The 26,100-nt window shown below is 36.9% G+C and overlaps 3 protein-coding genes across 3 annotated transcripts; 1 reads left to right on the top strand and 2 right to left on the bottom strand.

Annotated features, from left to right (window-relative positions):
- Nucleotides 1–514: 514 nt before the first annotated feature.
- Nucleotides 515–6,991, bottom strand: vps18 (VPS18 core subunit of CORVET and HOPS complexes). The gene is made up of 5 exons (XM_084090149.1): nucleotides 6,582–6,991; nucleotides 6,369–6,510; nucleotides 5,955–6,046; nucleotides 2,960–4,830; nucleotides 515–1,608 (listed from the first exon to the last, which is right to left on the bottom strand). The coding sequence occupies exons 1-5, from the start codon at nucleotides 6,670–6,672 to the stop codon at nucleotides 880–882; spliced, it is 2,925 nt and encodes a 974-aa protein (XP_083946275.1). The 5' UTR covers nucleotides 6,673–6,991; the 3' UTR covers nucleotides 515–879.
- A 484-nt stretch (nucleotides 6,992–7,475) lies between these two features.
- On the top strand, nucleotides 7,476–10,149 carry rhov (ras homolog family member V). Its single transcript, XM_084090150.1, has 3 exons — nucleotides 7,476–7,813; nucleotides 7,923–7,981; nucleotides 8,482–10,149. The coding sequence occupies exons 1-3, from the start codon at nucleotides 7,615–7,617 to the stop codon at nucleotides 8,926–8,928; spliced, it is 705 nt and encodes a 234-aa protein (XP_083946276.1). The 5' UTR covers nucleotides 7,476–7,614; the 3' UTR covers nucleotides 8,929–10,149.
- A 14,132-nt stretch (nucleotides 10,150–24,281) lies between these two features.
- Nucleotides 24,282–26,100, bottom strand: pigh (phosphatidylinositol glycan anchor biosynthesis, class H). The gene is made up of 5 exons (XM_084090923.1): nucleotides 25,806–26,100; nucleotides 25,497–25,706; nucleotides 25,305–25,388; nucleotides 25,123–25,204; nucleotides 24,282–25,025 (listed from the first exon to the last, which is right to left on the bottom strand). Exons 1-4 carry the CDS (start codon nucleotides 25,980–25,982, stop codon nucleotides 25,130–25,132), a joined length of 546 nt encoding a protein of 181 aa, XP_083947049.1. The 5' UTR covers nucleotides 25,983–26,100; the 3' UTR covers nucleotides 24,282–25,025; nucleotides 25,123–25,129.

Raw genomic sequence — 26,100 nt, 5'->3', positions numbered from 1 at the left:
CGTGATTGGGACTTGACGTAGAATTTGTCACTGTCTTGTTGTTATACATAAATAACACTAATGCAATATGAAAATGTGTAATGTCTATGCAATTTAGTCATTTTGCTTGGCAAATATTGAATCCATAAATGTAAGGTATTAAAAATTAACCCCTATTTTCTCACTTTATAGGACCTATAATAAATCTTTATCCATGTCCTGTAAAAAAAAAAAAAAAAAAAAAAATCTAAACCGCATGCTACATTTTGAAGTTTTGTATGTTTGTTTTTATTTTTTTATATTTTGAGGGGAGATATTGTAACGCAAAGTTGTATATAAGTGGTCTACATATTATATACACTATCTACATACATATATATATACTATGGTCTACATATTATATACTATTTCTGATTTATGTATATATACATTTTAACATTTATGTATATACATTTATATTTATAAACTTTTTTTTTTGCATTAGGAAAAATGCACACTTTTGTGCTATTACATCCCATCATATCATAACACAAAGCCTAGTCAAATAGCATTTATTTATTTATTTATTTATTTAGCTGCATTACAGTACATTAAAAAGATATTAATTCACTTAACTCAAAATGCAAAATGAAAACAATTGCATATTAAATTGTGTAGTGCCCACTGCTCTATGGAAGCAAACATACATATAAATCAAAGAAGGCCATTTGTACAGTACATTCTGTTAACATAAGCATGTTAATATTCATTAATTTAGCATATAGCATGTAAAATTCAAAACAAAATAAAATTTTCACAATACACAAATGGTTAATTTTTTTCAGCATATGTACAAATCATAGAGCCTTAGATAGATTTTATTGTGCAGCCTTCAGATGAACTCATGCAGAAATGTGTCCTTCAGAGCCAGCTGGACATCTCTTGATCAAACTTCGGTGGATCTATGAATGGCTTGTCGATGGATTTGATCATCAGCTCACCGCAGTAGACACACTCACACGCTATGATGTCATCAATATCTGACTTGATCTGCTCTCTGCTTCCCTGGCCCTTGCCTAAGCTGACTGTATCCTCCTCTTTGGGCTTGTGCCTGGATTTGGTGGTCTGTGTAGTCGCTGCCAGCTTCTTCTGAAGCTCCTCCAATTTATTCTGCTTATAGGCAGAGAGGTGAGGAATGACTTCCTGAAAGAGGCAATCATAATGGAACATGTGTCCACACAGGAAGAGATAGAAAGGTCGGTTGAGCAAGGGGAAATCACAAGTGGCACATTTTTCCTGAGACTCCACCACTCCGTACTTGTTCCTCATCTCCTGGATGTCATCACGGATACGTTTGGCACTTTCGGTGGCCTCCTCCATTTCTTGTTTCAGCTCCTCTATGTGTTGGTTGTACTCTTCCAGGGAGTTGCAAATTGCCTCCTTGAAGTGGTCTATTGTAACAAAGTCTGGAAAGAAAGGCAAGATGTCCTCAATCTTAAGCAGGTTGCAACTGGACAGACAGTTCATGGCTTTCTTGACATCTTTCTCCTCCTGAACCACATGACGAGCAATCTTCAGCCACAGCTTCTTCCTCAACTCCTCATCATCCTCTGGAAGGTCAGCACAAGACTTGGCCAAATCTACATCCACCTAAAGGGATAAACAGACATTATTATATATATATATAAAAATAAAAAAAATTGATCCCAAACATTATCCCAATATAGATGGTTTTAATGGTCAATGGTAAATCTATTAACTAATTCAAAAACACATTAAAATGCAATTCATACATGCAATGACTTGACACCTCTTCTATGATGAGAATGTTTCATTTTTTAGTTAAAACTCATTTTTATATTTTTGGGGGGAGTATAAAAAATAATGTGGGTGAAACAACATGATATCATAAAGAAGGAAAAACATCTTCATTTAAAGAATACAATTCGATATATTTTATAATTCCTAGAAGAAAAAAAATGAACACAACTGCTTTACTGCTTATTAATATTTGAGAACAATATCATAGAGAGGGCTCCTGCAGACCCTCATGACTTTTAAAATTTCAGATAATTTGGCTAGATCAGGTTGTAAAATGCTATGCGGTGCAACTCCCCAAAAACACAATATTTATGAATTAATAAATTTCCTTAAAATTAAATAAAATGTTTTTTTTTAATTGATAAAAAAAAAAAAAATATATATATATATATATATATATATATATATATATATATATATATATATATATATATATATATATATATATATATATATATGTGTGTGACCCTGGACCACAAAACCAGTCACATGGGTCAATTTTTTTTAAATTGAGATTTATACATCATCTGAAAGCTGAATAAATAAGCTTTCCATTGATGTGTAGTTTGTTAGGATAGGACAATATTTGACTGAGATACAACTATTTGAAAATCTGAGGATGCAAAAAAATCGAAACATTGAGAAAATGGCCTTTAAAGGTCCATTTATATTAACGATTGTGCTGCATTCACTCATAAAAATAAATGTTTTATATATTTACAGTAGGAAATTTACAAAATATCTTCATGGAACATGATCTTTACTTAATATCCTAATGATATTTGCCATAAAAGAAAAATCAATAAATTTGACCCATACAATGTATTGTTGGCTAATGCCACAAATATACCCATGCAACATGTGTCTGGTTTTGTGATCCAGGGTAATATATATATATATATATATATATATATATATATATATATATATATATATGAAAATGTTTTGCAAGAAAACAACGTACATCCGAGTGTAACAGGTTATTGTAAAAGAAAAAATGTAATGCGGGTATTTAGGTCTATGCAATTTACGTATTTTGTCCATTAGATCGAAAGATTGCATCTTAATATCAGGTGTAAACAGGGCCTTAAAAAGATTTTTCCTTTTCTTTACCGTGGACACACTTCTAAGTGATTGCCTCTTAAACAGAAATGAAAAAAGAATGTCAAAGCACACATACTTGTAGAGCTAGATCCACCGCTTCCTCATATAGCTCCATAATCTTGTAGACCAAGACGCAGGCCTGCAGGTACCCATGTTCGGCACAAAGGCGCAAGGCATATTTTAAGTCGTAGTGGATGTCGGTGACGTGGGTTCCAGCTTGTTCAAGATACCATAACAGGGCATCTGGCTTGTGTTTGGCATAAAGCGACAGTAAGTAATTGTGAATGGCCTCGTCTTTGACGTCCAGCTCGTACACACAGAACTCCATGTACCGGATGGTCTCAGTTATCTGCTGCATGCTGCCCATCTGGCTATAGTTCACCAGGGCTGGGATCAGATTCTTCGGATCCAACCGGTTTCCCATCTGAATCCACGCGTCGACCACCTTTTTGGGGATGTGCTGCATGAGGACCGGAGAGAACTTGTAGAAGAGCTTGTCGTCGCAGTGTTTGGAGAGAACATCTAAAGCTGCGCTGTAGTCATCATGCTGGCAGTAATGAGACACAACACGCTCATAATCTTGCATGATGACCGAGAAATACACCATGTTATCCACGTCGCCGTGGCTAGCGAGCAGGTCGTAGATGGTGCTGCGATTGTTGTAGAAGCAATCTTTATGTTTGGGGCTTTTAAGAAAGGTGCGGAACTCTTCGCGGGTCTCTAGGAAGAGGTGTTGTTTGCCGTCGTCGGCCTCCAGCTGACCGAGCCGGTTCAGATAGAGTTCAGTCAGCCAGGTCACCAGCAGAGTGATCTGAGTCTTCTCACTGGGCTTCAAGCTGATCAGCTTCTTAATCAAAAACTCTTTCAAGGCCTCCTCCTGCTTGGCCTCAATGAACTTCAGCGCAATCTCCTCAAAGTAATTCTGAGTGAGCGCATAGCATTTGGCGCTCTCCAGGTAGCGCTTGTTCTGGAAGCAGTGCTCCGCCTCCTTGGCAAGCACCATGTCTAGGCATTCTGGTCGGTCTTTGCAGTACTCTTTCGCCAGATCAAACTTATTCATGTTCATGTACATCTGCCAAACGTCCCGCGCCTCTCTCTGGATGTGGTAGCGAAACACGGCTTTCTCGGTGTAGATCCACACAAGCCCCGTGACGGGATCTTTGATCATCTTTTTTAGGGTGCCGAACTTATCTGGAAACACATCTTCATGTACAACCTGCCCGTTCAGAGTGCAGATACCCCTGATACGGTCAGGAAGCAGCAGCAGGAAGTGAAACTGGGTGAGTACTATAGAGATGGGCTTGACAAAGTTTAAATCAATGTCTGGTGTGTATTCCCACACTTGAACATCACTGAGTAGAGAGTCGGGCCGCACGTAGTCCAGCTGTCCGTACAAAACCCCGTTGCCCATCATCCACGCGAAGCTCTTGGGGCAACTGCGCAGCTTTGACGTGTAGAACGTAATCTCACTGTAGCCCATATTGACAGGAAACTCCTGGAAGCTAGGTAGGAGATCCTGGTTCTGAGCAAAGATGGAGCTGAACCCCTGTTGCTCCGATCCCTCCGCCAGCTTTCCTACAAACTGGAACAGCCGTTTTCGTGTGGTCGCAACGATGAAGTACTTGGATTCCAAGCCACGTTCCACTTCGAGGCAACAAACCGGAGCTGGCTTGCCGTCCTCCTCCAGGGAATGAACCTGTCTGAAGAACTGGTCTGGGTTGGTGTTGAACAGACTGCCCTCTGAGGCAGAAATCTCCGCTTCAAAGATGATTCCTTGGCTGGTGCCGACCAGAATCGGCCCAGTGTTGGTCTCTGAGCCAATTAATTTGTTCCAACCTATGCTTTCAATCAGGTGGCCTCTCCATCGTGATAGACTTCGGACCTTCTGAGTGTTTCTGTTTAGGTATACACATTCGTTTGTGGTGAGGCTGATGACTAAATGTGACCCTGTAAGATAAATGAGAAAATGTCATTTTACAGGCTGCATTAAAGAGAAAGTATTTTAAGCAGATCAACAATGAATTACATGTTTTAAAAAGCCAGGCCTGAGCTTCTGATCCGGTTTCCACCTGATATTAAGATTCATTTCGGGTGATTCCATTATTCAGTCAGTGCTAAAAACAAGTGTGAATGGGGTTCCAAATGTTCTGTGATCCGATCGCTGAAACCACTTAAGGAGGTAGAAATGCATATCACATTTGGATTGTTAAAACTAATCCATCTGATGAGCCTAAACCACCCCTGTGCCAAATTGTCTTTTTTTAAACAAATTTTTTTTTAGTGTATAATTCTATATTTACGTTTATAAATGTAGCATTTCTCTGGTTTATAAATGTAAACAGTAATATTATTCCTAATATTTTTTTTATTATTTATTTTATAATATGTTTTTATTCACACAAAAAAAATTACTAACTAAAATAAATAAATAACTTATGAAATAAATGAAAAATAAATCAAGCATTTAGACCAAAATGACCAAGTTGACAAGCCTATTCACCTGTCAATCAACCACTTAGCCAAACAGATGCTTTAAACTTTGCTGGTTACGGCAATAAACAAAAGTAACCCTCTAATCAAAATAACTTATGACATTATAATTTTATATTTACATGTATAAATTTACATTTATCATTTAATTTGAATTAAAAGCATATATTATATAATATTGGACTCTACAGGTGTAAAAAGATGTAAACGGTGTGTCTCACCTGACCATTTGTGATCGGATCACCTGAGACGGAGTTGTAAACGGAGCATTTGTTTCTCTCAATGACATGCATTGGAAAACTTTACATGATGTAAAAAAAAAAATAATCATATCTATGCGAGTTTATTCTTGTGCATGTGTTTCCAAATATTTATACAAAAAAAAAAAATTATATATGTTGTCCTAACTGAATTCCTCAGTTCACATCTGTTAAGCTACTTTGGGATGCTTGATGCTTCTTTTGTCATTCTAATTTCAAGGGAAATCCAATCACTTATGGGTCTAATAATGACATCTAATAGATGTCCAAAATGCATTTAAATCCTCATACAACAAGGTGTGAACATCGACACGTGATTACCTGTAGGATCCAGGAAAAGTTTGTGCACTTTGCCATCATCCTTTCTTCCCAGTTCAATCTGATTTGGCTGATCAGGTTTTCCAAGATCAATTCTGAAAAGCAATGTGCATGTCAACATATTACAACATTTTAAATCAATCAATCCTATTTATGTTAAGGCCATTTGTAATGCAAATCAGTAAATTAAAAATTGATTAATTACACTAACACAAATAAAAGGCAGATTAAGTGATTTGTATTGCCTTTAATGGTCCACATCCTCACTGCTTAGTCCTTTCACCAGTATTCAGACATTACATTACACATTAATCACTCATTGCATGTACATACACTAATCAATGCAAAACTTATCAACCCAAAATGTCCCAATTAAACAGTTGTTGATAACACAGTCTCTAGAAATGGCAGCTTTACCTCAGCAGGGTGTCCTTCCCCAGACTCATGCATAACTGGTTGTTGCACACTGAGAAGTGGTTGATTTTTTCGGGTGGTGAGAAGTCGATGCGCTGCTTGTTGAAAATGGGTTTCTCTTCTTCTAACCTTACATTCACAAACCCTGTGAACGAAAAAGTCCATGTAAATACCACAACGTCCCCAAATCATATCCTGAATTATGTAGGTTTGTACCTGAATGAGTAATCCCGATGTTGGCTGCTGACACACGGCTGTGTTGACGGATATTCTGAGAATCTTCATATTGATCCAGAATAGATGCCATTGCAAATGATCAAATATTCACAAAACTACAGTACTTACAATAAATACTGAACCTGTGTTTACATTGCAGGTAAAGATGTAAAGTATCTCTACCAACTGTTCCCATCCATAACACGCTAGCATGTGAGCTAAACGTCCTGTTCAAAGGCTGTTTTTACTGCCAATGTCCCCGTTGTGTGCAAAATAAAATATAAAAGTGATCAAATAAAGATATAAAATAAAACCAAATGAGCTTCAAATTATATTTTATCTATCAATAATGACAGCACTGAAAGGCCGATCTATGTTGTGTGCATTGCTGTCTTGGTCAGCTGATGAATATCATGTGATTACAATGACAGAAACTTCCCTGCTGTTCTTTATCTGTCCACGTTGTGGCGCTGTTTTGTTAAGGATTGTCAGTGTTAGAAATGATTGGGACTATGCTTAATTTGTGTTGTTTATTTTTGTCCAACATCCAGACCCCAAAACAGTGGTCTAAAATTATAAATATCATTTTTATATTTAAATAATATTTTTACAATGAAAATGCAGACTGTCTCTATTTTAACATTCTATTTAAATGACCATGGATGTATTTCATATTTAAAGGGACTTTTTTTTTTTTTTTTTTTAACTCTTTAGAAAAGGCTTGCAGTTTGTTTCATTGAGATTCATTTGGGATTAAAATCGTTAACGAATCATTAATGGCTTATCTGTGTTCAAACCAAAGATTTTTGTCCTTTCCATTGAGGCCCGTGACTGTGGTGGGCGTGGCTATGCAAAGTCAAGCTGATTCAAAAGGCAGAGAGAGGTCCCGTCACAGATCACAGAGAGAGTCAATTCAGCTTTTGAGTTGAGAAAGTAATGAGTCACTCATCAGTCTCAACAAAGACGCCAATCAATACTGTGGAGTTTAAAAAGTTTTCCTGAAGACGTTTCTTCTTGGCTTTAATTGTTGGACATGCCACCTCAAATGGATTACTTTTACCACGAGTCAAGAGTTCCGTCGGTGTGCTTGGAGCAGGACGACGCGCTGGAGCCTGCGATCAGCTGTATGATGGTTGGGGATGGCGCGGTTGGGAAGACTAGTATGATTGTCAGCTACACCACCAATGGATACCCCACGGATTACAAACAGACGGCTTTTGACGTCTTCTCGGGTAAGTGTATGATCTTTGACCCCTTCTAGCTGATGGTGGTTAATTTATAATAATTAATGATCGTGAGGATGAAAACTTGACTTTTTTTTTTTTACTTCTGGTTATTCAGGACAAGTTCAGGTAGATGGGACCCCTGTGCGGATTCAGTTGATGGATACGGCTGGTCAGGTAATTGAACATTTTCATCTAAACTGTTTAGTCTCTGGTAAATGTAAAAACAAAATTGGTTAACATTTCTGTACAAGTCTGTAAAGTGTAAACTTTGTTTAAAAGTCTGTACACTGTAAAACATATATGATCAATAAAGTTATGACAACATATGTTTTTACATTGCTTTAACTCATCAAAAGAAGTTAAGCAATTTTCAACTTTTTTTTACAAGTTATACAAGATTCAACTCATATTTTAAGTCTGTTTAATGCAAAAAGTTTTAAGTTGAAGTGACTTAAACATCCAAGTTGATTGTACTTAATTTAGGCAGCAACTTTTTTTACAGTGTAAAGTGTAAACTCAGTTTAAAAGTCTTTAAAATGTAAACTTTGTTCAGACGTCTGTAAAGTGTAAATCTTTCAAAGTTTTACTAAATAAAGTGTCATTAAAAAAAACGTTAAACAACAGTCTGTTCACTTTGTCAAGTGTTCTTATCTATCTTTGTCTTTGACTTGCAGGAAGAATTTGATGAATTCAGATCTCTGTCTTACGCACACACGGATGTCTTCCTCCTCTGCTTCAGTGTGGTTAACCCCACATCATTCCAGAACATTACCAAGAAATGGATCCCTGAGATTCGTGCGTGTAACCCATCCTCCCCCATCATTTTAGTTGGAACGCAGTCAGACCTTCTGTTGGACGTTAACGTTCTCATAGACTTGGACAGATACAAGGTCAAACCCGTGTTCAGCTCACGGGCACGGAGCATCGCCGAGAAGATCAGGGCCGCCGAGTATGTGGAGTGTTCGGCCCTGACCCAGAAGAACCTGAAAGAGGCCTTCGACGCGGCGATATTCGCGGCTATCAAACACAAGGCCAGGAAGGTCAAAAAACGGAGGCTGTCGGACAGACGAGCTAAAGCTTTTTCCAAATGCAGCTGGAAGAAGTTCTTCTGCTTCATCTGACCCTGTGGGTCAAAGTGTGTGAACTGTTTATATACCAGATATTAATTTATTTTGAACAATGTGTTTACCCAGGGTCATTTAGCTTTATTTTACGGGCGGAGTTGTTTGATCTGTGGAGCTTCCCAGCAAACGTTCCAGTGAAATTCGAGAGCTGTTGCGTTGCTCAACACAACGTTTAAGTAACGTTTTAATCGTTCAACCTGTTTAAGTAACACGTGCTGTAAGATTTATAGACCTATTATGAAGAAAGATTAGAGAAAACTTCTCTTTAAATCATTTGTTGTTCACAAAGAGCACCCACCATATGTAAATGAGTGAATTTGCATGAGCTGATTAGCTGCCTATTCAAAGCTTGAATGGCGCTCACGTGGATGTGTCTCTGATGGTCGCGGGGACAAGAGTTGGTATCTGTCTTATCTCTTTTGTCTCAGTCGCAACTTAGACGGACTCTTTCATATGCGACACCCCAAACTAAAGCCGATGTGTGAGTTGTCTCCTCTTTAGGTGCTTGTGACCAAATAAATCCAACATCACGCTTACAATGATTCAGCCTGTCCTCCTGATAAATCTTAGGTGGGGATTGTCTTGCAAATTGGCAAGATAAGATTATTAGGCTTGTGTGAAAATGGTTTCCTACATCTGGGGAAAATTTGGCAGGGTTGTTCCTGGTTTCCTAAGACGGGTTTAGGTGCAAATGTATCGTGAGAACGCACACAGTGACGAAAGTACAGCAGCCCAGCCCATTTTGTGGAGCCGTAGCTCGGTTATGTTTATTTTTTTTTATCTTTTACTGACAGCATGGACTTCTCACAGAGTAAACAGTGCTGTCTTTGTTATAAATGTGCTTCTTGTGGAAGATATATCTTTTTTAAATGCTGTTTGTTTTTAACAGTTCTGCTTTAACAGTTTTAACTGTTCTTGTTTTGATGCCTCAGGCAAGAAGGATGTACCGCTTTCAACATTTTTTCTGTTTGTCTTCTCTACTGTTTTGCCTTTTGATCAAATTCAAGCAGCACTTTTAAACAGCTTCTCCTTCAGTGTTTTTTTGCATCATCTAGAAATAAATTTAAAGGGCAAAATACATTTCCAATGCTGTTTTTTTACAATGGTCCTCTGTTTTTATCCTTCTTTAAGTGTTATATGTGAAAGGTGTTTATTTACATAATCTTAAAATGTTTCTCTTAAATATCAAATAAATGAAAATAACATGCTGAAATTGAATATTGTTTCCTAGTGATTTTTCTGAGCTTAGTTAAGCAATTACACTATCATTCAGTGACCTGGTTTCACAGACAGGGCTTTGATTAAGCCAGGATTAGGCATTAGTTCAATTAAGACATTAAGTAGCTTTTAGAAACACGCACTAGAAAAAAACATTACTGGTTTGCGTCTTGAGGCATTTTAAAATATGTCAGTGCATTGTAGTCAGGGACTAGCTTAAGCCTTGTCTGTGAAGTTTTTAATGTTTTTGTCTTTTATGTTCAACAGGGCTACATTTATTTAGTCATAAATACAGTAAAAATAATTATATAGTAAAATATGAATATAAAATAACAGTTTTATATTATATTTTAAAATGTAATTCATTCCTGTGACGTTAAAACTGTCTTCAGTGTCACATGACCTTTCAAAAATACTTCTGATATGCTGATTTGCTGCTCAAGAAACATTTCGTATTATTATTCATGTTGAAAACAGTTGTGCTGCTTAATATTTTTGTGGAAACCGTGATACATTTTTTCAGTATTCTTTGATGAGCAGAAAGTTCAAAAGAACAGCGTTTATTTGAAATAGAATTATTTTGTAACTTTATAAATATACAGTACCGTGCAAAAGTCTTAGGCATGTTAGCCCCCCCCCCCCCCCCCCCCACCCCCCCACCCCCCCAAAAAAATGGTTTTAAGTCAGTTATTTATATCTTTTGCTGTAGTGTGTCAGTAGGAAATATTAGTTTACATTTCCAAACATTATTTTTGCCATTAATTGTAATAATCCAGTGAGATTCTGGATGATCTGATCTCACCATCATCGAGTCCGTCTCTGTGATTACATGAAGAAACAGAAAAAACTGAGACAGACTAAATCCAGAAGAACTGCGGGAACGTCTCCAAGATGCTTGAAGAGACCTTCCTGCAAAGCTACCTGAAAAACTGTGCACAAGTGTACCTGGACAAAAGCCGTTTTAAACGCAAAGGTTCGTTACACCATATTGATTTGAATTAGTTAATAGAAGTTAAATCATAAATAAATTTTGGGGGGATATTAACATGCCTAAGACTTTTGCACAGTACTGTATGTTCTGTCACTTTTGATCAATTTAACATATGCTTGCTGAATAAAACTATTACTTTCACCAGTTTCATTCTAATTACAATGAACTTGTGAATTGATTCTGATTTAAAATATTTAAAGGTTTAAATACAGTTTCCTGTGGTTTTGAGAAGAAATACTGCTTTGCTTGGACAAGCAATGTGCTACTAAATTATAGACATGGCAAACAAATGTTAAAGATCTGAATACGCACCCCAAATGGTTCTGCAAATATCTTCAGAGGGTGTAAATGAGACACACAGGGAAGTGTCAGGTACTGAGGGAATATGAATACATTGTGAACTCACAGTTCTCTGCTCCGAGGTCTCATGCTGTGACTTTGAGCCGAGCTCAGCTGAATGTGGGAGAGGATGTCACTCACGTACCCTTGAAGTGTAAATAGAAGACAAAGGGCTTGTTGCCGTCGTTTGTACTGTTCAAACTCCTCAAAATGAAATTCAGATTATGATGGCTTGACTTTTTTTTCAAAATCCCTACATTTCTAAGGCCTAAGATTTAAGAAAAGAAATAAAAATATTAACAAAACCTCCCTAAAATCCCTTTCTTTCTTTCTTTCTTTCTTTCTTTCTTTCTTTCTTTCTTTCTATTTTTATAGCATTCAAACTTTAAAGCTTTTTAAAAATGTTTAAACTTTTGTTGATGTCATCAACGTTTAAAAAGCCTTGACAAACTTTCATTTTTTATGAACTTTTATCATAACTGTTTACTTTTAAACTCAGATCTCTTAAAACACTAAACGGTCATGTTGAATTGCCCATAATGGCTAACATCAGTACCCGTTTAAGTGACAAAAGCCATGTAACAAAATTGTCATGCATGGGCAAATGTTTTTTGCAACAAAGATTGCGGTAAGCCTAAAAACAGTGAATCACTTCCACTGTAGAGCTTTACTCACTTGACCTGAGGAGCATCCTATGAGTTGTACAGTTTCTGACTAATTTCTAATGCTGCATTGAATTGAACCAATATGGATCATGAGGGCAAGATTAGGTGTTATCGCTCCTAACAATATGAAAGATCAAATTACACATGACCTCATGCTTGCTAGACCACAGTCAGTATGAATGAATGAATGGAATCAAACAATACAGTACACTCTCAGAAAAAAAAGTACAAAAGCTGTCACTGTGGCGGTACCTTTTCAAAAGGTACACCTTTGTACCTAAAGAGTGCATTTAAGTCCCTCAAAGGTACATATTGGTACCAAACGTGTACATATTAGTACCTAAATGGTACATATTAGATCACTTTTGAAGGGTACTGTCCCAGTGACAGCTTTTGTACCTTTTTTTCTGAGAGTGTACATCTATATTCTATGAGCAATTATAAATTATATTATTTAATTTTATTATAAATTAAAAACTGAAATGATATTCAATTTATAGTCTGTTTTGTAGGCGACTAAAATAAGGGACAGAACATTTAGAAGTTTTAATTAAAGGTATACTGAATATTGAATCCAAAGTGCAGGGAACTACAGGAAAGCAAGAAATAACAAATTTCTATAATTAGCCTGACACGAAGTAATTCAACTAATCCACTTGTAAATTCAGCCATGTTCACACACACCCACATTTCCTTGAAGATGCATTTGTGCGTTTGAGCCTAGCATGATACCGCTTTCCACATGTTGAGCAACAGAGGCCAGGCCTGACAGGTTTAGGTTCCCATGAATGGAAAGGTGTTCATCTCACTTTGTGGTTAAAGGAACGGTTACTCACCCCTTTGTTAGGTTTCTTGCCCGCCCCCTTTCCCAGGACTCAGACTAAACTGACGAGTGCCTTTTCTGGCACGCAGCCAGTTTCAGTGAGTTTCACTGCTGTCACATTTACCTACAGGCCTCCTGAGAGGAGACAGGTGCATAGTCACAGACCGACCTGTTCCTGGTCAGCTAAATCACATGTTACTGTTATTGCCAGAGGCTGATTGGCTGACAAGATGATGAATAGGACTTATTTGCAGATTGTATTCCTTATATTAACTATATTTTCATTTGAATCTTGTGCTTTCAAAATGGTATTTACCAATTAACATTAGCACCAATTCACCCACTACATTTTTGCATTTGATCAATCACTTTTACCATATGATGCTATTGCTAGGGCATTTCAAGATTTTTTATAGGGTGTTCTGGCTACATACCTACCAATATTATTTAAGAATTATTTATATTCATATTTCTAATTAGATTTTATTGTTATATTTTCAATTTTCTGTTTTAATTTTAATATTAATTTTAGATTAAAGGCAAGTTTCGTTAGAGGTTGCTTATTAAAAATGGCGTATAGCTTGATGAGTGTGGAATCATGGGAGTTGTCATCTTAACCTCCTCATCCAATGGAAAGCGGTCCAACGGGAATCATGTTGGGAATCATGTTCATGGATGAGCTAATGTATTAAAGTTTTATTAACGTTTCTTTGGTATGACACATTTTATGTTGCTTATACAGTATGCCGCAGTCGACCACTAGTGCTCTTTTCGTTTTGTTGTTTATTTTACGATAAAATTTACCTTTAACGTCCGCCTCCTTCTTCCCTTAACTTGAACTTTGTCACAGTAACATTTGATTACATAAATTTACATTATTTTATTTTATTCGAATGAAATAGCCGCAAGTGCTGAATTACAACTCATACAGGTGATTTTATTTGACGAATTAAAATTGTGGGGTAACGCAGCGCTGTTTTACTTGGTCAAAACAATCATACTAAAACACGTTGTGTTAAATGTTGTGTTAAAACATGAATGAGTGTGTTGAAAGTTTATAACTTTATGTGGTGGCTGTATGGCACTTGTTGCACATTGCAGTAAGCTAGATCGATATTAGAATATCATTATTAATAAAAACTGGATGACTTGTGTTGCTAAATGGCATGCAGTTCATTTTAAAATATATTGTCTGGTGGACAAAATGCTGTATTTTATTTTATTATTTATTGAATTAAATTGAATTGAATTGAATTGAATTGAATTGAATTGAATTGAGTTTAGTTTAGTTTCAGCTTTATTGGTGCCTACCCCCAAGTCTCTAATATTGTGGCCCGGCTCCATGGGATTTATTTGACCAATTTATCATCTGCCAATTAAAAAAATGTTAGTACGATAACTTAAAGTAAAACTTGCTCTCAATGATAAAAATGATTTGAGTTATCATTAATGTCCATAGCACAAATTTTGTGGTAAAAGTTAATAGCCAAATGGAATACTTTTTGTTCTAATCCCTAAAACTAAGTATGAACAATAGTAATAGTGATGTTTGTCTTATCAAGCACCGCTAGTAAATAAATACTTTTTTTTCTTTTCTTTTTTATGTTTTAAAATTAGATTTACACATTGACACTAATAAACTGTCTTCATGAAATTAAATTAATTTAAGTGATGTTTTATCTCAAACATCTTAAATGAATCTTTGTAATTACAGCAAATATTGTTGTGGAGAAGATCCCCCGAGCAGGAGGAAAGTGCTAATCAGGAAAATAAAAGTTGTGATAACAGACAGCTCGAGGCTTTCTGGCTCGCAGCTGTTGTCTACAGAACTGCCTGTAGGTAATAACGTTACACACTCCCACACTGACTTTCATGTTTATTTGATTCATCCCCAGTTTCGGGTGTGTGGCTTATAAGCTGTTATGGTTTCAGTTCTCACACATGTACTGTAAGACAGAACCCTGTTAAAGCTGTTCCTGGTTGAACTGACAGATAACTGGTAAGCAGTCATGTGATCCTGTGAACACAGATTGCTTGATAATGTCCATGATGATGGATTATTTCATAATTGAATGACAGTTCATCAGCTACTATAGTAAATGTCTTTCCGTGCATCACCAATGTCTGTCTTCAAAGAAATCGTGCCACTCTGATCCTCACATTGGTCCCCTTTCACAATACTGATGAGCTGATAATGACTTCAAAGATTTGAAATAAGCCTTGATTGGACTGGTCAATGTGATGGTATCATTTTGACCATTGAACTAAATCAATTGCGCTGTTCTTATACCATTGACATGTCACTCTTGTCCACGTTATAGTTTGACCTTTTGAAACCCATTGAGCAACGATCTGCTGAGTCTGACCAACAAAAGATCAATTTTGGTCAACATAAACACAAAGATGCAATCATGACACAGTGTTACATGCTGACATTTCACTTTACTGTATTTTGATTTCCATTAATTCTTTCAAAATATCTCTGACTGCACAGATCCTGTTCCAAAAGTGAACCATCTACGTATAGGCGCCTTTTAATGTGCAATTCAGAGACGACTTCTGTTCCAACAGGAAATTATAATTTGACAGATTGACAGAACAATCCCAGAATGCACGAATGAGAGAACACTATATTTATATACTATAATTATAAATCATTAAATACACTCATAATTCATTCAGTATACAAGGGTTGGACAATAAAACTGAAACACTAAGGTTTCACGCCTATATATGGTGGCCAATCTTCACTGATTTTACATTCCATCAGTAAAAGCAGAGTGTGAAGGTTGAATTAGCTGAGCAATAAAACAGCTGTATAAAATATTGCAATCCACACAACATAATGGGAGACATATTAGAGTTCAAAAGAGGACAAATTGTTGGTGCGCATCACACTGGCTCATCTTTGAATAGGACAGCAAGTTTTTGTGTTGTATCGGGAGCTTTAATGGTATCCAGGGTAATATTGGCATACCTCCACGTAGGACGAACCACATCCAACAGGAGTAACTGTCGATGTAAGAGGAAGCTGTCTGAAAGGGATGTCCAGGTACTAACCTGGAATGTCTCCAAAAAACATAAACCCACAGCTGCCCAACTCACTGCAGAATTAAATGTGAAGACTCTCCTGTTTCCACCAAAACTTTTGTCTGGAGCTCCAGAGTCGATATTCATGGTCAGGCTGCTATAGTATAGGCAAACATTTGGTCACTTGTGCCAATGCCAAATGTTGGTTTAATCGGTGCCAAATCTTGGGCTGTGGACAATGTGAAACATGTATTGTTGAGTCCACCTTCACTGTCTTCCCCACATCCGTGGGATTTTTGGTGTGGAGAAGCCCCAAAGAGGCTTAACCCCCAGAGTGACGCACAGGGGTGGATCAGTGATGGTTTGGGCTGCACTATCACTGCCAAAGACTACCGAACCATTCTGGAGGATCATTTACACCTAATGGTTCAAACATTGTATCTTGAAGGGGGTGTCGTGCGTATCAGCATGATAATACACGAATACACACCGCAATACTTGTGACAGAATGATTGTTGGACATGAAAGGGAAGCTGAACATCTCCTATGGCCTGCACAGACACCAGATCTAAATATTTTAAAGACACTTCAGGGGGTTTGGGAGGAAGTCAGAAAACGTTTTCTTCCACCAGCATCACATAGAGGACCTGGCCACTGTTCGTGTCATTCCAAAGGCGAATTGACGCTGTACCGCAAAAGGAGGCCCTACACCATACTAACAAATTATTGTGGTCTTAGGTGTTTCAGTTTCATTGTTCAACCCTGTATATATGTAATTACATAATAAGTATATTATAAAATAATACCCGAAATCCTTACATTTTTTACTAACAGTACTTATTAAAAACTGCATATTGTACTCAGTATTTGTGTGCTATGTACTTCTATTGCTTTATTAAACGTAGGGTAGGCCATAGATATGTATACATAGAATCCACATTCCACATCTCCAGACACGTCGGCCATCTTGGAGCGGTCAGCATGTCGTTACTCACGGTAAGAATCAATGATGCCACAACAATTGCACAGTTTCTGGTTGTGAAACCACTGAGATTTAAATTCCTGAAGAAATGGGCTAATCTTTCTTGAGAATGTGTTGGTTTGAGTTTTTATATGTATTAACTCAATATTACAGGTTTTTAAACTATATGGTAACTTTTTAATGCTGTGTTAGCTGATGCCTTCGTCTTGTTGTATTGTGTTAGTTTAGCAAAATCAACTGCTGAAGTCTATTGCAGATATAGATATTCATGCATGCATCTAACTACGGATGCAGATGCTCAGGTAACTTTCTCTCGAGTGTTCACAGACCGTCTTTGACCGTTCCAACATGGTGGATGGCTTAAGTATAGTGGCCCATAGAAACAGACACTAATGAGGACGGAATGCAATGATTGGAAGGACATTTTTTGGTCCTGAGACTCCCACAGAATATTTTATAAATATATAGACCACTTATATTATTGATTGCTGCTAGGATGTAAAGAGAGTTTCAACCAGTATAACAAAAAGTGTTTGTGAAAAACATTGCCTTTAATATTGTTGAGCCTGCTGTTCAGTTTCAGAGCATTCAACATTAATCACTTAATAGGTTTCATTTCAAGTAAGATGCTTGGAAGGTCATTAGATTTGGGAACAGAGTCATAGACACTTACAGTCATATTTCAATGGATTATAAAATAAAACTTGGGACACAAACAACTATTAAGTTCCAGAAATATCAATATCTTTATTGCACTGATGAGATGCCTCTCTTAAGGTTAGTTAATTAATTATGATAGGTCCATCAAGGGTGAGAATCAGAAGGCGGTGCCTTTCTCACACTTTCCATGTAGGGGTGGGGGTGCAGCCACACGAGCCAACTAAGAGGCGCAACTGCAAGTAAGGACAAGATGACAACAACAACCAACAGTATCCCACACTTCCCAACCACCCAAGCCAGTACCGAAAAGGGAAGACATGCTGACATCAGAACATGTTTACTAATGGTGCATCAAGTCGCATAAATTCTCACACGCTTGCTGAGGCTTGTTGAGTGACAAGATCATTGGCTGATGAAAACATCATCACTGTCCCTCAATCATTCAAAATAAGAAACCTTTACAAATACAATGGAGTACCTTACTTCACTGTATTCTACATGACGTGCTTGTCATCCAACTTCTTTTCAAGAGTTGGTGTGACCATCTTTAACTTGAATGTGCGAGACTGGTTCAGCCACTTCCAGTCTGTTATGCTGCTTTATATTGAAAACTGGTATTTGTTATCCTATTATTTTAATTGATTGTCTTTATCATAACTGTCATCACACTGGTTTGTAGTGAGAATTAATAGTTTTATCGTTTACTGCACTTTATTTTAGTAATTTGCCAAATGAATCGGAAGTTTTGCACGTTCACAGAAAATATGTAAATATTGAGTTGCAAAATAAGGTGGATACAACAGCACTCTAGAAATCTTGATGAAAATCTATCCTGATTTTTGTCACCATGTCGTTTACACCCTTATGAACTGCCACAATCTGTTATGCCACAATCAATTATGATTACTGCTGTTATTCTTGCCTAAAGATCCCATGCAATGTAGTGGAATAGATTTCTTACAATGGATAAATTCTAAGTAAGATTAAGTTCTTGACACTGAAGAAAAGAAAGAAACTCATTCAAGAGTCACAAAATTCTTTGTCAGACATCTGTGTTATCATTTGTCGGCTCTAATGGTAGTATTACTGTAAGAATGCAATGCATTCAAGACAGGCATGTGGGTCAGCTGTGTTTTCCAATGACATAAACGCTTGAACGTGACTGGTTCTTGCTTACTCAATCTGATGGAATGGGACCCATCGGAGTTTAAAAAAAAGGTTTGCACACTTTTCATTGTAAAAATGAAGGGGGAAAATTCCACTGACATGTTTTTTTTTTTGTAAGCACCAATATACCCAAACTAACCAGTCTATAACACTGTTCCTTTAACATGAAAGACAAAACTTGTTGACATTTACAAAACCAAAATGATTTCCTCATACATTCTAGAAGATAACTTTTAAAAATCTAAGATGGAGAGTTCAGCAATATCCATCCTCACAAATGTAATTTAACCACGCGATGAAGACGCTAACTATTGTGGCTCTTAATGTGAGTTTATCCAGACCAAAGGTCATTGATAGATGTAGACTGATGATTTGAAATGAAGCCTGCACAATGCTTAAGTTTTGTTAACAAAGCGAGTGCTCGCCTGACCAGCTTTACAAGCTCTCTCACCCCGCTTATCTTAACAGCCGAAAGAGCCGGTTTGACTGGAAGAACATCTACAGTCTATCGGCCCAGCCTTTCAGATCATCTAACTGCTGGTGAGGTAATGTGAGCAGAGCGCTAGGTTAACACATCAACATCCGCTTCCACAGACTTAGACAATGATATCCATAATAGCTCTCATGAAATCGAGCGCTGAAGATTAACATAATCTCTGTTTAATCTTTGAGGAAATGGCGTATTGCTACAATTATTATTCCGCCAAGTCTTTAAATTATGTCAGTGCCATTCAAAAAGAAGGGATTGTAAATGTCATAATGTAGATTTTTATGACAGCTGATAATGTATGGAAAATACACTAGTGTTCGAGGTTGGTAAGATTTTTTAATGTTTTTGAAAGAACTTTCTTATGCTCACCAAGGATGCATTTATTTGATCGAAAACACAGTAAAAACACAGTTTTCAGTGTCACATGATTCTTCAGAAATCATGCTAATTTGGTGTTCAAATTAAATGGAATTTTAACGTTTAAAGGCCCGCTCACACCAAGGACGATAACGATAGAGGACGATAGAAGGACGATACACCAAGGACGATAGAAAGTTCAAAAAAACATTCATTTGAAATCTAATTTCTCTCTCTCTCTCTATATATATATATAAAATAATTAATATAGATTAAAGAAAATGATGTCAAGACAACCTGTTATTCTCATTTTATTAGAAAGAGTAATCAGTCATCTTTCTTCTTTGTCACTGACCTAATATCACAAAAATGGTTGCTTATTCCTTCTCCACTGTTTACAGGCACTTGGCAGTAGCAAACTTGAGAACTTAATTTAAGAGGATATCTGGTGGATATTTCTAGGTGAAAGTTTACAGGGAGGCAGATGGAAAGCACGCATTCCAAAACAACCTCAGGGAAAGAGAGAGGCTGAGTACGTGACTGAAGCTGAAAAAAAGACAATATTTTATATCAAGCTACAGCTGACATGCTTGAAACTAACAAATAAATAGGTAAACTGACAACTCAAAAGACGCAGCCGCATTCCCATGGGTCGGTTCAGGTGACAACGCACAGCCACAACACCTGTCCTAACGTTTCGGCACACGTTTATCAAGAGAAGCTAGAGAGTTTAGAACCAAGATTGAGGCTGAAGGGGTGGGCTTTCTGGTTGAAGTTCCAGTAACAGTTTTGTTATTCAGAGAGGTATGGGGGATGGAGAGCGTTGAAAAAGCACAGCAGTATAGCTTCCTGAGTAGAAGTATCAATCTTTCTCCTTTTAAAGGCTTTATAATGCCCTCTTGAATTTATTTTACATCCTGATTTACTTCTGAAGAAGTTCACATTGGCTGCTTTGGCATATCAGAAGTCAGATTCAGTTAGATTTTCCAGATTGTGTTACTTAGCACTATTTGCATATACTATTACACAATAGACATAGCACACAAACATAGTTTAGGGAGGGTTTATGTTGCTTCCTGGTATATAAGTACATCCAACTTACGAGTTAGCAACTGCACACACACACAAAAAAAAATCTGGCCAATGACAAAAATATTACAGCTGGAGAAGGGAGTCACTTCAGCGGTCCATATTCTATCACCAGGGTGTTTTTGTGTTGCCTCATGGCCTGTGAATGTTACACCTTAGCACATAGTAAAAGTCCACAGGGAGGCAAAATGGTGCTGGGAGGGGAACTCCCATCACAGCGGGGTTCCTGCACCCTTCCCACACAACTTTTCCCTCCAAAAAACAGCCCATCCTTCGGGCAATCAGATGTAGCCATTAAATTCAGCTGACGAGGGGTCTCTGTTTAAATACTTTAACTGGCATGTGCATTAAATGTACATTAAAACAGTCTCAAAAGAGGGTAAGATCAACATCCTTTGCTTGTAAAAGGCAAAAACAGAGTCCTTTAGAAGGCTTCCTCCCACTTGAGCTGAAAATGCCAAGTTTTATCACTTGAGTACTTTAGTTTATAAACCAAGCGAGCTCACGTGCCTCTGGAGTGTTTATGTATACAAAAAGATATAAACCGTGGTTAACGTCATTTAACCGCATAAGGAGGACACAGTATAAACACATCAATCCGAGCAGCTAAACACCCTGATATTTTATTGTTATATAGAGTTTCATTAATTGTAAAAGTGCTGATGGTGGACAGCTTGTTTATGGTGTGCTCCGCTGGGTGGCTGGAGGGTGTAGGACAGCCAAACCCCCACCGACACCCCCCCGAGCAGAGTTCCTGGGAGGTTCACACCTCCGGGAGGGATGATTATCCTGTCAGGAGCATCTTCACAGCAACCTAACAGGATCATTTTAAACCCTTCAGTTGTTTTCACAGCCTTTATGGGAACGGTCATTCCAAATGGTCAGAGGGGAATGAAGCAATGCTACATGGGAAACAGTATTTGAATAACAACAAGATCTCTGAACTCTGACCTTTAGGTTCTATTCGGGCTCAAGCAGGACTTCAATACGAGTTAAGCCCCATCAACTGCATTTGTAGCATAATGTTAATATTCGCTCTTCCTTAGTTTTTCAAAAAAAAAAATAATAATAATATATTTTTTTAAAGGTTACAATGAGACAAAAGATGCGCAAAAAAAAGAAGCAGCAAAAGGAGCAAAGTTATGCAGGAAATTCTAAGTTTATATTTTTATAAAATCACTTACATTAATTCTGGTTAAAACTTATTTGAGCTGTAAAGCTGTTCTAGTCATTTTTATGGTCGTTTTACATTGCTGTGGGAACAAAGTTGTAAACTGTTTCACTACCGTTCAAAAGTTTGGGGTCAGTTATATTTCAAGATATTTTTTGAAAGGAGTTAATACTTTTAATCAGAAAGGATGAATTACATTGATCTAAAGTGTCAGTAAAGAAATGTTGCAACAAAAAAAAAAAAAAAATCTATTTCAATTATATACTAAAATAATTGATCAAAATAATTTAATATAAAAAAATTAATCACGGTTTCCACAAAAATATTATATTTTACAATATATGAAAATAGAGAACAGTTATGTAAAATTATAATAAAATTCACAATATAACTGTTTCAAAAGCATTTAGTCTAACTTCAGACAGAAAAGGTTAGTAAGTGATTTTTTTTTTTTACACTAGAGTCATATTAACACAAATATTGTTCACATCTTGTGGCTATACTATAGCCGCTTTCCGACCGGAGGAACCTTTTCACAGTTCCTAGAACTATTGGCTATAGTACCCGGATGTCGGCGTGTTCGCACCGCAGGAACTAGGAACGATTTTAGTTCTAGGAACTCCATTTGTAGGAACTAATTTAGGTCCTACTTCAGAGTAGGGTCTAAACCAGCACTATAGGAACTACCCGTGACGTTAGTGTACGCTGATTGACCGAACGCACGCGGAACACCAGCACCCGCCATTTTTAAAACAGCTAGAATGTAAACAAACAGATTATAGCCTATATATTTACTCCATAAACTAACTATACAAACATGGAAAACAGTGATAGATGGGTCTCTAAACCTTAAATGCTGAAGAGAAAATCCAACGCAACTTTGAGGGGACCAAGCCAAACATGATTATGTTTATCTGCCCATGCTAGCAACACTGGACATCAACCACACGGCATAGGCTAATAACCTTTTTTCATATACTGTCTACTTTCTAACACAGTTCTATCTAATAACATATTAAACAGTACTGTGTTAGACAGATCGCTAACTAATAAACACAGAGAATGCGAGCATTGTTTGCTCTGGCGTTCTCAGCGCCGCCAAAATAAAGGTCCGTCGCGCCGTCAAAATAAAAGTCACCGTGGTTGCGTCACTCCCTTACCCCTCCTACCAGTTCCTATGGCCACTTGGCCAGTGCGAACGCAAACAGCAAAACCGAGTTTGGGGGAGAGTAGTTCTTAGAACTGTTTAGAAGTGGACAGTTCCTAGGACTAAGTTCCTAGAACTACTTGGTCGGAAAGCGGCTTATACTATAGTTACATTTTCAGATTAGCCCACTTAATTCCATTGTAAGGGCCTCACCAGATTGCCTCACTAACTCTAGATTTTAGCTTTCTTTTGTTGAAATTATTTTCTGTGGCAATCACCAGACATGCTGTCATTTAAGTACTGAACCCAGAATATTCATTTAAGCAAACGTTAGAGTGGAATCTGTGTTTCTTATAATCATTGTTGATAGTTGCTTTCAAAAGTGAAGGGAATGTTTCACTGGGTGTAAACACAAAGCACCATGAACTCAAATAAATATGGGTGGTTTCTCTTTCTTTTTCCAAAAAGGGTAAACTCGAATGACAGCTCTTAACCCTTGTCTATATGCAACAGGCTCGAGCGAGTTCCTATAAGGAAACTGTAGACTATATAAATACAGAGGTGGCATGGAAAACATTTCCTCAGAATATGTAATGTTTAGTGGAATCATAAAAAAAGGTAAACACAGCAACAATAACAAAAAAACCCTAGTTTTGTGGTCCACGAAACAACAGAAGACAGTATGATCTACAGTACAGCTGTGCTCCAGAAATACTATGAAACTGATATTGCAAAAAAGGTTCACTTGCCTTCTGTTGTCTGACCTCTAGAAAGCATTTACTACAGGAAACCACAGTATATATTTCCACTTGGTATTTACAGTATATAAACATAATTTAAAAATTTTGACACCAATAAAATAATTGATTCAACTATGTAATTGAATAACTCAGAAGCTTGGTAGTGCTCTGAATTCTGCAAAAAGAGCTCAGATAAACTCACTCCATCCAGTTAGAGTGAGTTGAACCTGTATGCTAGCTCTCAGACATAAACTGCTTTGGATAACAAGATATCCTGACAAAAACTGGAACACAATCAAATGCTGACCCGTCAAAAAGCGAATGAGATGGATTAGCATAATCCCTCAAGTGACCCACAATAATGGTGGTCAAATAAGATCTGCTTTAACAGCTGATTAATGCATTGATTCTCTATACTTCTTTAAAATAAAATCTCTGTATTGTTTCTATTCATCAAGCAAATTAGTATTTGCAATTAAAATTGAATTAAAACAGTTTTTATTTTGACTCTTTAATATAAACATTTATTAAAATCAAACAAAAATGAATAATTAAAATGTCATATCACGGTAACATTTTACAATAAGGTCATATTTGTTAATGCATTGACTAACAAAGTAACAATGAGCAACATATTTTTACAGTATTTATTAACCTTTGTTAATGTTCGTTTATAAAAAATACAGCTGTTCATTGTTCATGTTAGTTCACAGTCCATTAACTAATGCTAACAAATACAACTTTTGATTTTAAAAAAATGTATTAGTAAATGTTCAAATTAACATTAACTAAGGTTAATAAATGCTGTAGAAGTATTGCTCATTGTTAGTTCATGATGACTAATGCAGTTTACTAATGTCAACAAATGAAACCTTATTGTACCAAATAGGATATTTAAATAATAATAATATTGAATAAACTTATGTTGCATCAGTTTCCAAAAATTGGCACACATGTCCCCCTAGTGGCTATTTAAGGTCAGAAACAGTGAGGAAAAACAAATGGATATTATACTGCAACATTAATATAGAAAAAAAAAAAAATCAATGAGAAATACAAAATGTCTGATCATAAAATAATGTTTTTAAACGAGGTGAGACATGAATCTAACAAACTACTATATGTAACAGAAAGATGTAGTGTAGTTAACAATACAAATACTACCAACAATACGCTTATGGTCCATTCTGTGGTTTTCCAATCTTTATCCTGTTTCAAAGAAAGACTGTTGAGTAAAAGAAATAGAGCCATAAAACATATATAGACACAGACAGAACTATGCCAGTTATGTAAAACATGTATAGTATGCTATGAACCATTACCTCTGCGTCATCTGGTCTCTGCAAGAATCTCTTGACAGCTTCTGTAGACTTGAACCAAACAATTCAGCCGAGGCTTTGAACTCTGACGGAAGAAAGCAACGTGTTAATTTGAATGAATGGGGCATTTATATATGACATGCTACACAGCATCACAGATTGATTCATATACAGCTTCTTCATACCTGGAATAGAGGGACGACGCTTGTCACAGTCTCAGGCTCTGCCGGGTCCTTGATCAGAATGCACAGATAGTATATGATGCTGTGCTGAGGTGGAAACATTCAAGGAGTGATTATTATTTTATTTTTTTTTACATGATTATGATTTCTAGATTACAAAGTCCATCATGCACGAGAGCAAAATACTTTGTTTACCATATAAACGGCCTCGTTGATGACTATGTCTTTCAGCTTGCTCATCTCAATGAAGGTCGTGCTTTCTCGTCCAGATGCGTAAGATGAAGACAGTTGGATGCCGAGGGAGCCGATTATAAGAAGAGTCTCATGGTCCACTTTTACAAAATGAATATGAATCATCATCCCAGCCAGCGTGAGGATGATGGCACTCGACAGGACTGCAGTGTTCTAGGCATTAATACAAGTCAGTATAATAATCTCATTTTAGTATTATACAATTAAATATGCTTACGAGTTCATATTATTTGCATTATAAAACGTTCTTACCTCGGTGAAGAAAAATATAGCATAAGCAATTAACCATATAAAGCAGGTGCACACCATCACCTTGCGCAAGGACAGTTTCGGTGAGGTGACAGTAAACTCTCTGCAGAAAGCAGAGTGAGTTTGGCAGTCTAAAGAAATCGAGTTGCCATTTATGTCTGTGAACTCTTCCTCAGCCATAGTTATCTCGCTGTCAGAATATTATGTGAATGAGGACTTGAGTTTAACTAGCTTTGTTTGTCATTTGTCAACAGGCACTGATCTTCTTCTTACAGTATGGCTATGGCGGTGGCAACTT

Source organism: Abramis brama, assembly GCF_963993115.1.
Source record: "Abramis brama genome assembly, chromosome: 18".
In the NCBI taxonomy this organism is placed as follows: Eukaryota; Metazoa; Chordata; class Actinopteri; order Cypriniformes; family Leuciscidae; genus Abramis; species Abramis brama.
This window is presented reverse-complemented; position numbering and strand designations above follow the sequence as displayed.

Coding starts and splice junctions, on each gene's coding strand:
- vps18 (XM_084090149.1), bottom strand. CDS start 6,672: ATGGCATCTATTCTGGATCAATATGAAGATTCTCAGAATATCCGTCAA. Junction 4,831..5,954: donor ACTTTTCCTGGATCCTACAG/GTAATCACGTGT, acceptor TTTATCTTACAG/GGTCACATTTAGTCATCAGC. Junction 1,609..2,959: donor CGGTGGATCTAGCTCTACAA/GTATGTGTGCTT, acceptor TTATCCCTTTAG/GTGGATGTAGATTTGGCCAA.
- rhov (XM_084090150.1), top strand. CDS start 7,615: ATGCCACCTCAAATGGATTACTTTTACCACGAGTCAAGAGTTCCGTCG. Junction 7,814..7,922: donor GGCTTTTGACGTCTTCTCGG/GTAAGTGTATGA, acceptor CTGGTTATTCAG/GACAAGTTCAGGTAGATGGG. Junction 7,982..8,481: donor TGATGGATACGGCTGGTCAG/GTAATTGAACAT, acceptor TTTGACTTGCAG/GAAGAATTTGATGAATTCAG.
- pigh (XM_084090923.1), bottom strand. CDS start 25,982: ATGGCTGAGGAAGAGTTCACAGACATAAATGGCAACTCGATTTCTTTA. Junction 25,707..25,805: donor CTATATTTTTCTTCACCGAG/GTAAGAACGTTT, acceptor ATTAATGCCTAG/AACACTGCAGTCCTGTCGAG. Junction 25,205..25,304: donor GCGTCGTCCCTCTATTCCAG/GTATGAAGAAGC, acceptor TTCTTCCGTCAG/AGTTCAAAGCCTCGGCTGAA.